This window comes from Phragmites australis, chromosome 3, assembly GCF_958298935.1.
Source record: "Phragmites australis chromosome 3, lpPhrAust1.1, whole genome shotgun sequence".
In the NCBI taxonomy this organism is placed as follows: Eukaryota; Viridiplantae; Streptophyta; class Magnoliopsida; order Poales; family Poaceae; genus Phragmites; species Phragmites australis.
The window spans coordinates 18,675,716-18,689,399 of record NC_084923.1 but is presented as its reverse complement, the minus strand read 5'-3'; the positions used below and the strand labels follow the sequence as shown (position 1 = coordinate 18,689,399).

The 13,684-nt window shown below is 43.1% G+C and overlaps 1 protein-coding gene and 1 pseudogene across 2 annotated transcripts; one reads left to right on the top strand and one right to left on the bottom strand.

Annotated features, from left to right (window-relative positions):
- The first annotated feature begins 6,678 nt into the window (after positions 1–6,678).
- LOC133912534 (E3 ubiquitin-protein ligase DIS1-like) lies at positions 6,679–10,064 on the top strand. Of its 2 annotated transcripts, XM_062355323.1 has the most exons (5): positions 6,679–6,870; positions 7,228–7,363; positions 7,680–7,902; positions 8,238–8,624; positions 9,358–10,064. In XM_062355323.1, the coding sequence occupies exons 3-5, from the start codon at positions 7,705–7,707 to the stop codon at positions 9,676–9,678; spliced, it is 906 nt and encodes a 301-aa protein (XP_062211307.1). In that variant the 5' UTR covers positions 6,679–6,870; positions 7,228–7,363; positions 7,680–7,704; the 3' UTR covers positions 9,679–10,064. The 2 variants fall into 2 exon arrangements, with proteins under 2 accessions (XP_062211307.1, XP_062211306.1); XM_062355322.1 differs by lacking the exon at positions 7,228–7,363 and having other exon boundaries at positions 6,681–6,870; positions 9,358–10,062.
- Positions 10,065–11,563: 1,499 nt separating this feature from the next.
- LOC133912533 (uncharacterized protein At5g39865-like) lies at positions 11,564–12,930 on the bottom strand (annotated as a pseudogene).
- Between the last annotated feature and the right edge of the window lie 754 nt (positions 12,931–13,684).

The following is a 13,684-nucleotide window of genomic DNA, read 5'->3' as shown; positions in this document are numbered from 1 at the left end:
CCCAGATACTTTGCTTCAAAGTCCACCTGTTGAACACCCAAAATATCCTGTATCTCTTACTGTCGGCTCGATGTTATGCAATCAGGCATCATGATAGAGCACTTATGCAGACTTACCAATTGTCTTGTACCACGTTCATAACAATAAAGTAGTTCCTTCACGCCATGGCATGTTCAGTGGTAGCTTTGAAAAAGAAAAGGCTGCCATGTGCAAAAATAAGGTGCGGGACCGAGGACGCATGCTGAAGACTTTGACACCTTGAATGGTATTCTGCTGCTCTATGTTGTGCATCATAAAAGATAGAACATCAACAATAAAAGAGGACCAGGTATGGCTACAACAGATCCCCTTGGCAGAAACCATGAGTATCTGGAATTCATGCTCAATCTTTTGTACGTAAAAGAAAAGAAGATAATGAGTAACAAGATTGATAGTGTTGGCTGACAAGTAAAACAAAAAATTGCTGAAGTGAGGATCGGATCATTGACACAACTGATTTTTTGGAACTAAATATCACAGTATGAAAAAGTACTTAGGATTACAATTTTATTTATCTCTTTGTCTCAATGCTGCACTGTTTAACATTGGAAGTTTGGAACATAGAATTTGATGGAAGCAAGAGTATGTTTTTATCTAATTGTTGTGTTAGTTAGCAAATATCACTATGTAAAAAAAAGTCATTAGTGATGGATGATAACTAGCATTAATGACGAGTATGGTACATGTCACTCTTATTGCGTCATTAATGATAGGTCATTAGTGACAGTTGATGATCTGTTATTAATGAGCATTAGTACTACTAGGCACGAGGAGGATGAGGTTTGCCTTGACGGGCAGGTAATACCTCAGAAGGATACCTTTCGATATTTAGGGTCGATGCTGCAGAAGGATGGTGAAATCAATGAAGATGTGAGCCATCGAATCAAAGCTGGATGGATGAAGTGGCGCCAAGCTTCCGGCGTCCTCTGCGATAAGAGAGTACCACAGAAGCTAAAAGGCAGGTTCTATAGGACGGCAATTAGACCTGCGATGTTGTATGGTGCAGAATGTTGGCCAACTAAAAGGCGACATGTCCAACGGTTGAGTGTAGCGGAGATGCGCATGCTGAGATGGATGTGTGGCCACACAAGAAAGGATCGGGTTCGGAATGATGACACACGTGATAGAGTTGGTGTAGCACCAATTGAAGAGAAGCTTGTCCAACATCGTTTGAGATGGTTTGGGCATATACAACGCAGGCCCTCAAAAGCGCCTGTACATAGCGGAAGAATAAAGCGTGCGGATAATGTCAAGAGAGGTCGAGGTAGACCAAACTTGACATGGGAGGAGTCTATAAAGAGGGATCTGAAAGACTGGAATATCACCAAAGAACTAGCCATGGACAGGGGTGCGTGGAAGTTAGCTATTCATGTGCCAGAGCCATGACTAGACTTGCAAGATCTTATGGGTTTCATCTCTAGCCTACCCCAACTTGTTTGGGACTGAAAGGCTTTGTTGTTGTTGTTGTAGTAACGGATCATAACTATGACTTATCATTAGTGACGAGTCGTAACCGTGATCTATCACTATTGACTGAACATTAGTGACGGGTTTTAATATTGACCCATCACTAAAGACTAATGACTAATGAACATTTTTCATATTTCTGGACACAACAAAGTCAAAAATATATATTTTTTCAACCGAGCCATCCCAACACAGGTTCATCCCATATGCCTCACGTTTTTTTCACATTGTTTTCAAGTTTGCGTTGCATGGGAATTGAACTCGCGACCTCCTCCTCGTGCGTGTAGTCATCTTACCACTTCTGATATCACGTAGTTGTGATAGAAATAAGATGTTTTATCTTTTTTACCTTCTTTGTAAAAAGTCATTAGTAACGCATCATAACCATAACCTGTCACTAATGACTAATTTTACCAAATTTCGTCGAGGATTATAATTTTGCTAAATAATCTTAAATGAAAAGTTTGTCAACTGAAAAGTTTGTCAACTACAAAGTTGTAGATCTCGTCGAGTTCTCTAATATTCATATAAAGTTGTAGATCTCATCGAGTTCTATAATATTCATATAAAGTTTGACTTCATCCGACTTCGTATTAAAAAGTTTGTGTCTAACTCGTGCAGTGTTCAGTAAAACAGCCATAACTTTTACATACGGAGTCCGATTTCGACGTTTGACCTCTACTTTCGAAGCTAATGAGGAGGCGCATAAAAAAATATATGTCTTTAGACTTGTACCTTTCTTGACTCCCAAAAAAAGCTCGAAAGATCCTCGACAGACCTCTGAAGTTTTTCGTCGAAAATTGACCTTCTCTGATTTGCCTAGAAATTTTTGGAGACATAGTGCTACATCTGAAAGTTAGTGCTGCGCAGATGTTTCATCAATCTGAGTTATCAAACTCATGATAAAAATCTTTGAATTTGTAATTTCAACTTTGTGACCTATGTGTGTCTTTTTCAATGATTGCTACTAGTTTTACACCAGCACTTTAGTTTGTGGCACTGTGTGTGGTTCCTTCGATAGTATTTATATATTTATATGTGCATCTATATGGTTTCAAATAAATAAGTGATCAACTACAAAGTTGTAAACCTCATCGATGACTACAATTTTCATATAAAGTTTTTCCCCATCTGAGTTAGTATAAAAAAGTTATGAATTTTTTACCTGACCAGCAATGACTCGGGATCCAACCAGTCATTAGTGACGGGTTACCTAAAGGCCCGTCAATAATGAGTCAGCATAACACCCATCGCTAATGAGTGTACCTTCTCTATCCGTTACTAATGACTGACTTATTAGTGATGGATCTTTAGATAACTTGTCACTAATGAGTGTGCTCCCTCTATCCATCACTAATGACTTCATCATTAGTGACGAGCTTTGAGGTTACCCGTCACTAATGAATGTGCTCTCTCTACCGGTCACTAATATCTCCATCATTAGTGACGGGTTTGAGGTGACCCGTCACTACTATCTTTAATGATGGGTTGTTCTCTCACTGTTACTAATGACCCCTTATTAGTGACGTGTCTTGGCTGAGTCTCAATTTAAGCCACACATTAGTGACAGGTCGTCATTTAACCCGTCACTAATAGTGCAATAGTGACACATATTGAGCAGTCATCATTAATGACTTGTCTACTTTGATGGTTTCTTACGTAGCGTATAGTGGTTCACAATGTGTTTCATTGTTCTTGTATCAGATACACCTACTAGATAATATGAATCTAAACAACAATGAAGCTAAACAAATATGAGCACCCTCTTGTGTACCGTAGGAATACTTTTGTAGCAAATTCAATGTTTGCTTACAAAAATTGAACAAAGGCATGCCAATTCTGCAGTTTAATATCTGATGTACCTAGACAAAATTGACATATGATTAATTGTTCAGGTACCATGATAATTATCATAAAATTGTTTCTATGAATTTTTCACCAAATTACCAAGAACATGTGGTAAAATTACTAAACCAACTTTCTGCCAAATTGCAGCAATCCTCATTTTGGCTAAAACCTTATCCAATTCAAGAGAGGAGCCCGTCTTAATTGTAGAGGGGAAAGCAAGGCAAAGAAAGAGCATCAGGACATGCATGAGGCTAGCTACTATTCACCATATGCTGCTAGCTTCGTGGCCATGGGGTCACGTTTAATGAGGACATCACTGCTGTGGATACGCACACTACAAATAATCATCTAGAATAAGTTATTACCTCGCCATTGCAAGATTCTATGACATGAGCTCATGCATGTCAATTAAATCATGAGGTGAGCTCGTTCCTCTGTGTTCATAACTATACTTATGAGGATGAGATGCTACTAAATAATTCTTGTAATGTCTTGTTAATCAGAAATATGGGAGAAGATAACTCGAGTCGAACCCTTATCAGGGGTTGTAGGAGCTTGTTAGACTTCAAGTCTAGTTCCTACCCGTTCTCCTACAGTGGGAAGGTCGGATCCCAAGTAGGAACAAGCTAGTCGGGTTCCAAGGCAATGACTATTTAGACTTCAAATTCGTCTCGATTCAACAAACAGTCGTACAACAAAAGGAAGATATATTTATCATATGAAGTTCAATGTAAGTGTTTAGCCACAGGTTGGAAATATTACGTCGTGATCTTTCCAATGGATCCAACCCCATCAACAGATTCCTCGTGAGTGACTCGAAAAGCTCAAAATGAGTCGATATTGTAACAGATAGAGGTAGTCAAATTTTGTTTTCTTAGTTTGTTTTGTAGCATCTAGGGGGCTTGCATAGCCAAACAATATTGTTTCTAGTTGTATCTTGCATCACCTAGTTGACTACTTTATAGAACTCCACCATATCAATATATCGTTCTCCATCTATATTCGCAATTTCAAATTATCTTCAATTATTCTTGCTTGTTCTCCGGTTGCTTGCTAGGATAAGAACTTAGTGTTCAAGCTAATCGTGCCTACGACAAGGTTAGTAACCTACATGAGTTAGTTTAGCGATTATCAAGGCGCTCCGCCATCGTACGAGTGTAGCCGGATCATCAAAGTCGCATCCACCAAACCAACTTGTGTTTCTCATCGAAAGATCGGGACACCCACCCCCATATCAACGCTCTTTGTTGGTGATATTGTGGACGCAGAGATCATGGAGGATGTCGCCACTGCAGGGATTGGGATCAGTGGCCTACTACTGCCAGGTAAGATGGAACCCTTGCGAGAGGGGGAGGAGGAGGAGTAAACTCACTTCGTCATCGGAGAAGAGGCATGCCATGGCTAGAGAGGGAAGTAGGCGAAGGCATGCCGCAACAGGCGAGGGAGTCAGAGGTGACTCGCACCGTGAGCTAGAGAGGTGGAGTTGGTTGCAAGTGGTGAGTCAACATGGGGAAACATTCCGACCTGGGCTGGCATGGGTTTCTCCCCCATGGAAATCACGCAGATTGTACAACAAATTCTGGTAAATGGGCCAACCAAATGCTTGATTGATTCGGCCTAGGGGAGCGTATCTCGTGGGCTTCCTCCCCTAGGAAAAGGCCGGGATCCCCATGGGATTTGGACTTCCCAAACAAGGCCTTAGGTGAGAGATGGGAGGAAAAATTACCTACCCTATCCAACCTAACCTAGTGGGGGAAAATCACATCCAACTCCTCTTTGACTCTCTTGTTACTGCCTTCCTGATGTCGCCCACCCCAAACTCGCCTTCTCCTCCCACATGTAGCAAAGCCCAACTCCTATGCTAGGCATGTTTTTTCGAAGATCTCTTGGTCAACTGGGGTTAGGAGCTAGAAAACTTGGGATAATATGATTGATCTACATCCTGGTCGAATTGCTTATGCACTGAAGTAATAATTAACTCTCCGAGTACTTGGGTTGATACTTGATAGGGATTTGCCCCTATCAATCCACTCAAACACAGAGATGAGTTACCTTTTGTGTGGATGATTTCTCCAATGAGACCCGATCCCTACATATACTATCAGCTCTCACGGGGTGAATTACCCCCCAGATTCTAAACAAAGCCCACTCAATTATCGATCACGCTCTCCATACTCCTTTTAGGTACAGTGCTCCTGCGTGTTGCTTGCTCATTTGAACAAACAATAAAGGGTCTCTGGTAGCGATCTCATCCTCCACCCACGTAAGTGGGCAATCTCCAATCTTGTTGTCAGCAACACATTTTAGACAGTTGAAGAAAAGGATCGTGACAGAAATTTAGTCAGAGTCGTCCTCAATAGAGGGGTCAGATTGATAGATCGTATTTACTATAGCACAGTCGACTGAAATTGCCTGTGATTTCAGTTGACATGCTCTTACCAGAGTTTAGGGGGAGGAGTTTTCGCCGGCGGGTCTCTAATGAATCTCCATAGCTGTCGGGCTTAGAAATGGGTTCAGGGGAGTCAGACATGCCAGGCGGAGGAGGCAGGCGCAAGGGTGACATGGCAAGGCGGCGGGGACGCCATCGACCACGGGCAAGCGACAGACATCCGTGGGCCAGCGCCGGGGTAGGGGCATCACATCCGCCTCGGTTAGCGTGACAAGGGAGGCGAAAGCGGACCCGACGCTAGATACGAGAGCAGGCGGAGGTGAGCACGTCGATAAGCACGCGCGCGCGAGAGAAATCGCGACGGTGGGGAGGAGGAAGAAAGAACGAGCCTAATTGCGTTTCGATCGTATGGTCCACAACATCGACTGAAGCGAGAGAGAGAGAGATTTTAGTCGAGTGATTTTTAGCAGCCGCCTTGATAGATTGCTCCCGGACCATGTTTGATCTGAAAGATTGTTCCATAGAGTTGTTTCGTTTCGTGCATGCTTGAGGTAAATAGGAATCCCACACAAAAAAGAATTCACAGGACGAGAGAGAGAATGAGAGCCAACACAAACACACTATTCTTGTATTGATCTCCATGATTTACTATATTACATGTACAAGGCATAGACGTAGTAAACTCAGAAGACTGGACGTGATCGTTAGATGCATGTACACAGGTTTGTCGCTAATAAATTTCATGGAGAGTTCAGGATAGGGAAGCCAGTCATTAGCAGTCCCAGTCTCTGTTCTTCGTCAGAAGTTTGAACAGTATGACATGTACCGCAATAATCAGTCGGTCAAATAATTGACTACTAATGAATGAAATCCCGACGGGAGGAGGATCCAAACAAACGGCGCAAGGAACGAAAAAGCTTCACGACTTTAACGAGACAAAACAACCAGAGAAAGAAAACAAAACAACCAAGGGAGGAGAGAGAGAGAGAGAGAGAGACGCTGTCATTCGAAATTCTCGCCTGTCGTCCCGGTCTCCTTCTCTCGCCCACCGTCGCCGCAGGCCGCACCTGACGAGATCAGGGCGGCCGAGCGGGCCTCCATTCCGACCCCGCTTCCGCCGAGCCGAGGTAAAGCCCCCTGCTCTCAAGTCCTTGCTGCTTTATTTATTTATTTATTTTGGGGGGGGGGGGGGGTTCATGGTTTCTGGGTGAAAGATTGTGTTTTTAGGGTGGGAAGGAGTTCTTGGAGTTGCCGAGGTGACCCTGTTCGAGTGATTGAAATGTGGGCGAGGAGCGGCTGCAAGCGCAGGGGTTTAACCGCGTGCTCGCCGGTTGTCTGGTTTTGGTGTAGTTCCTCGATCTGATGTGATTTCGTGCCCTGTGATGCGCTTCTTTCTTGGTTAAATCTCCCTGTTTCCTCACCAGGGCGTGATTTGATCGAGAAAAGATCAAAAAGAATTAATATTTGGTTGTTTAAACCCATAGGGTTCTTGACATTTTCTTTTGCGGGGTAAACATTGGTTCAATTTAAAGGCTCTAGAACTACAGGTGCGCAAATGAATGGAAAATACAGCCCAACAGATCCTCCTTCTCAAAGTGTACAATTTTTTTCTTCTCAAAGGTATGCTAAAAAAGATTGATACTTGTTATATAATTGTTGCGTAGTAAGAAGAAGACTTGTCTGGTCAACACTTGAAAGCATCACTTGAGGCCCTAGTTCATGTGCTCTATTACCAAAGCCTTAAACCGTGTCCAATCATATAACTAGAGAAATCGTGCTTGTAGTCGAGAGATTGTTTGCTGAAGAAAGGATTTGTGTTAACAGTATCAGTAGTAGGATGTACAGACAACTGAGTCACTGAATATATCTTTCCCTATCCTTTTATAAATCGCATACTATAATGCAAATATTTGTTCTTTTTTTTTTCTCCTAGCAGGACCCTATAACTCTACGACTTTGCAATGGCCTCTGATGCTTATATTGATGATTCCTGTTCTGAGGTTATTGATCCTCCAAAGACTGAGGTACTGGATGTTACTGAACTCGCTGGCGACCATAGTCATCATTCACCAAAACCGAATGTGGTGGTATCTAGCAGTGTACGCGAACTTCTGGAGTGTCCTGTCTGCTTGGGTGCCATGTATCCTCCTATTCATCAGGTGCACATTCATACTGATCCATTGCATGTTTCGTTAAGAAAAGTTTATATACGCTTGTATGAATTAACCCCATTCAAATGTAATCGCTTGGATGAAAATTATGGTTTACTGATTCAAGAGTTGCTTTCAGTATCCTGAACTGCTATCACCATTTTAGTCTGGCCTATTTCATTTTTCTAGATACTTTCAATCTACAGTGTTTAGAAACCACAATTGTTCCTTTTTGTTATGTATGGTGCAAAACTACCATTTTTAAGATGTTCTCCTGTATATTTTCTATTCAACAATTTAAGTCTTATTTCATATGATTGTAATGCCATCTTTTGTCTATGCAGTGCTCTAATGGTCATACATTGTGCTCAGGATGCAAACCAAGGGTTCATAATCGATGTCCAACTTGTAGGCATGAACTGGGTAACATAAGATGCCTTGCTCTCGAGAAGGTGGCTGCATCTCTTGAACTTCCATGCAAGTACCAGAACTTTGGGTGCTTAGGCATTTATCCTTACTACAGCAAGCTGAAGCACGAGTCACAATGCCAATTTAGGCCTTATAGTTGTCCATATGCCGGATCTGAATGCACAGTTGCTGGTGACATTCCATATTTGGTAAATCACTTGAAAGATGATCACAAAGTTGACATGCACAATGGCTGCACCTTCAACCATCGTTATGTCAAGCCAAACCCTCATGAAGTTGAGAACGCCACCTGGATGCTTACGGTATTTCTTGCCAACATAAACTTGTTGATTAAGATTTTCTATTCAGTGTAATTTTACTGTGGTTTACTTCTGCAAAGATACTATGAAGTTCATTTTTTCTGTAATTTTTTGGGGACCTTTCCAAAGATAAACTTTTGTAGACTTGTCAGATATTATCGCGGTCTGTGTTTATCATGCCAACTAAGCAACTATTTTTCACACGTACGATGAAGGTTCTGATCATATTACACACTATTTTGGACTAATATTTTTTCTCCTACAAAGACACCATGCATGTACAGATCCACCTTCATCCATTATCAAGTACTCCCTCCAGTAAAAAATAATTGACATTTTGGATATAGCACGATCTTCGACGCATACCTTTGACCACTATTTTCAACTAGAATATATCCATACAATCCATAAGTTTATGGTATTATGAAAGTATTTTTTAAGACAAACCCACACATATAATTTTCATGTTTTGAAACTAAATATGTCAAAAATTATCGATGGTCAAAGTTTCAAAAGTTTGACCGGACCTTGTCCAAAACTCATGTATTTGTGACCAGAGGGAGTAAAAGTCTAACTGTTTAAGGCAGAGTGCCTAACATTTCAAATTGCCTCTTAATCTGCTACTCCTACCTTCTCACTGTTTTCTTTAAGTCCAATCCAAAATGTGACCTTTCCTCCTTTTTTTGTTATTTCCATTGAGCGAATTAAACTAAATAATTATAACTGTCTCGTGTAGGTGTTCAGTTGCTTTGGCCAGTACTTCTGCCTACATTTCGAAGCATTTCAGTTGGGCATGGCACCCGTCTACATTGCCTTCCTGAGGTTCATGGGGGATGATGCGGAAGCGAAGAACTACAGCTACAGCCTGGAGGTAGGAGGCACGGGGCGCAAGATGATCTGGCAGGGGGTGCCACGGAGCATCAGAGTCAGCCACAGGAAGGTCCGAGATAGCTATGATGGGCTAATCATCCAGCGGAACATGGCCTTGTTCTTCTCGGGTGGTGACAGGAAGGAGCTCAAACTGCGGGTCACTGGGAGGATTTGGAAGGAGCAGTAAGATGATCAGCTAACCCCACCCTTTTTGCTGCTGTCCTGAGCTCATGAATCACATAGCAAGAACTGTAGCTAATGCGTAGGTGTGATTCTGAAACCAACTTGCAGTAACATTTTTTAGCCTGTGTTAGTTAGCATCATCTTCTGGGGCTGGGGCTTTGGATGCCACCCATGTAAACCAGGGCGGTGCTGATGTAGAATTTGTGGCTATCTCCTCTTTGCTTTGAACTGCTTCAGAGTCGCCATTCTGTGGTACAGGGAAATCTAATAGCGACTCATGAGTCATGAGATGTGAATGATGTAGTTTCCGTCTGCTCAAGTTCTATCAGTTCACTGCCTCAGCTGCTTGAGAATTAAGCATGGTGAAATGACGAAAACATTCTTCTGGAATGCTAGTGAAGTTGCTATTTGCTACTCGGGCCATTTTCTAGAGTAGATATGAACTGAATGCTGAGTTTAAAATATGTCTCAAAACAGGCAGGCTCCAGATGCCAAGATTTTGAAATCTGCATCATGGGATACCTTTATACCTTGGTCGGGAGAAGCAATAATTCGGTGCCTGTACATTCTGGCGCCTGCCTGTTTGACACCCATTTGCAGTATTAAAAAAAGCGTATTTTTTGTACGATCTAGGAGCAGTAATTCAGCGCCTGGTCAGACTTCATAATTCCGCTCGAACTCTTTATTCTACTAGTCTTTACATACAGAAGTAACAGAAGCATAATTCCAATTGCAAACAAAATTAAAAGGATATTGCTTTATTTATTTATTTATGGTGTCATAGCAACTGATCCACGATGATATAATGCACCTGTCAAAGCCAAAATTTCAATTTATTCAGAAATAAAAGGCAATCGATGCTCTTCAAAGAAATCTCATCCTGAGTTTGTGCTTTCTTTTCTTTACTGATGTTTGCAGTCATGATTAAATGATGAATAATCATAAATTGTAAAAATCTCCAATCAGAACCACTATCATTGTCAAAGATGCACCTCACTTAAAACAAATGAAAAAATCGTAACAAAAAGGAAATCAATGCCGTGAAGCAAGCAACCAACACAGTGAGCATTTCTATTTAAGTTGATGCTTCTTTCACTGCCTACAAGGAACGAACTCAGGCAACTAGTTCCTCAAGCTCATCCAAATTTTGAGTTGGAAAGTCGCCACAACTTTGTTACTGATTCATCTCATTGTAAATCAGGACGAAGGATAGTTGTCTCCTTTAAATTATATCAAGTGCATCCCTAAATGATAACTACAAAATATGTTGGTTCATTGTATCAATAGGTTTTAATGGATTGTTTCTTCTAATTCAGAATTTTCAGCAGCATAAATTAGTAACAGGGAACACACACGTTCACAATAACGATCTTCAGAATTTTCAGTGGAGCAAATTATCTTGAATTCTGACCAATCTATATGTGTCTTTTTCTCAAGCTTGCCATGTGGAAAGAACATTTTTCACGCTAAAGGACTGGCTCCAGTATACTGGTTTAGTTCCAAGCCACTACACACGGCCAAAAAAATCAACCTAAGTTAGGAAGAACTGAACTGATATTGCTGAAGAAACAATGTTTTACAAACTATACATTGCAGCCTACAGTACTAAGATTCTTTAAGACAAAAGGATAGTATTGCAGACTTTGCAGATATAGTCAGATGGATGAGTTGCCAAGCTCCATGGATACAATGGTTCTCTAAGGATTTGATCTGGATGATCATAGTTAATTTTTTCTTGTATTAAAATATGTGTTATTACTAATGTAGGAATGAGACAAGTGTAAAAGTATATGCATGTCACATGTTTCAGCGCACAAAAAAAATGCTTAACATCTAACATTTACCCAGGAATCAAGCAAACACCTGAAAGAGAACAAAAATATGGGGAAACATCTTGTATTAACAGGTTTACACAAACCCTCCATTACTTAAATTGATCCAACCAACTCCAGTTCTGAATGTTCAATATACATCTCATACACTTGTTTCATACAAAAAAAATTACATTTCGTACACACTTGCATACATGAGGTTATGGCACCTTAATCACCAATTGTGATTGGCCACTGCAGATTCAACAATGATAGGGTCTAGAACCCATTCGTTCTCCTCCCCACACACTAACAGAACTCAATCTCCAACTGGGAACAAAACCACAAATAACAACAGGCCAAGAAACCAAGAAAGGCTTGCCTCTATGTACTAAAGTTTCTAATCCTTTGGTCCTTTTACTACTAACTCGAAGAAGGTTACCAATGCATTTTTTTCTTTTCTTTCGAAAGATAGGTTACCAATACATTTTATACACACAAATATGTATAATACTATGAGATGGCACCTTAATCACCAGGTGCAGTCGACGCGCTGCAGATTCGACAACTGCAGGGCCAGGAACCCATTCGTTCTCCTCCCAAAACACTCACAGCATACCAATCACCAACTGCGTGCATAGACACAACACACAACAGCCCAAGAAAACAAGAGAAGGCTCCTCCTTTCTTGCCTCTCTCTACTACCTCTAATTCTTTTGTTTTTGTACTACTACTAGCATGAAAGATACGTACACTGAGCGATCAAGAACAGCAATTGGGGCAGCGTACCAAGCCGTTCTCGTTGCACTCGTCGCAGCGGCGGGCGCGACCCTCCGCCTCCACGAACACCTTACGGGAGCCGTCGCAGGCGGAGCGGGGCACGAAGCGGAAGCCGCTGCAGGCGCCGCAGAAGAACGCCGGGTCCTGCCCGGGGGCGCTCTCGAGGACGCGGCGGAGCTCCCCGTACCCGTGCAGCCGCCGGACCTCGTCCGCGCCGCCGACGAGCCTGCCCCCGACGAGCAGCTGCGGGAGGGAGAACCCGCGGCCCCACGCGGCGAGGAGCTCAAGACGTCGCGCTCGTCCACCGCGACGCGGAGGCCCCGCAGAGCGGCGCGCACCGCGCACCGCGCATCGCGCAGCAGTCCGCGAACGTGCGGCGCACGCCGCGGAGTGACGTCGTGTAGAGCACCACCGCCTGCGTTGGCCGCTTCAGATCGGACGCTGGCGGCAGGTGGCGCCCGTGGCCTTGGTACGGGTGGTGGTGATGGTGATACGTCAGCGACCGAGCCAGGGTGCGCGCCTTCTTGTTCTTGGAGTACGCCCCAGGTGCACCACCGCTGACGTCGTCCATCTCCGGCCGCCTGGGAGTGGCCGGTGAAGTGTTATCGTTTCGGGTTTGGACCAAATGATCAGGGGGGAACGGGTGTTTCGTGGACCTTGGAGAACCAAATGTGTTTGGTTAATACTTACTTAATGGTGACCATGTCAATAATGTTCTATCTGCCGATCTTTATAAATTCGTATTTACTACAGCACACTCATTTCAGTCGACGTGCACCCACCAGAGTTTAGGGAAAGGGGTTTTCGCCAGCGGGTCTCTGATGGGTTTTTATGGCTACGGGGCTTAGAAATGGGTTTGGGGGAGATAGACACGCTAGGCGGAGGCGTGCGTGGGGTGGCACGGCGAGGCGGCGGGGACGTCATCGGCCGCGGGCGAGCGACGGACATCCAGTGGACCAGCGCTGGAACGGGGGCATCACATCCACCTTGGTTAACGTAGCGGGAGAGGCGGACCTGGCGGTGGGGATGGGAGCAGGCAAGGGTAGGTGGAGGCGAGCATGCGCGCTAGAAAAAACGAGAGAGAGCGTGTCGGGAGGAAGAAGAAAGACGACGTCCGTCTAATTTAGATCGGATGGTTAGGAATCATCGACTGAAAAAAAAAATATTTTTTTAGTCGATTGAAAAATAATGTGATGTCCTGGCTTAGTGCCAGAGAGAAGTTGCGTATTAGAGCAGAATCTGTGAACATGAATTTATAACAAAATGTCTAATCCTCATGTGACTGAAATCCACACAAAGTTTTAGTCGACGGAACAATTACCAGCCGTCGGCGAGGTTAACATTCTAGGTTGGTTGGGGATCAGGGTTGTGTGAAGGGCAGGCTTAGTGGGAGGTTCAGGGCTGGTGGGTGGCGGTAAG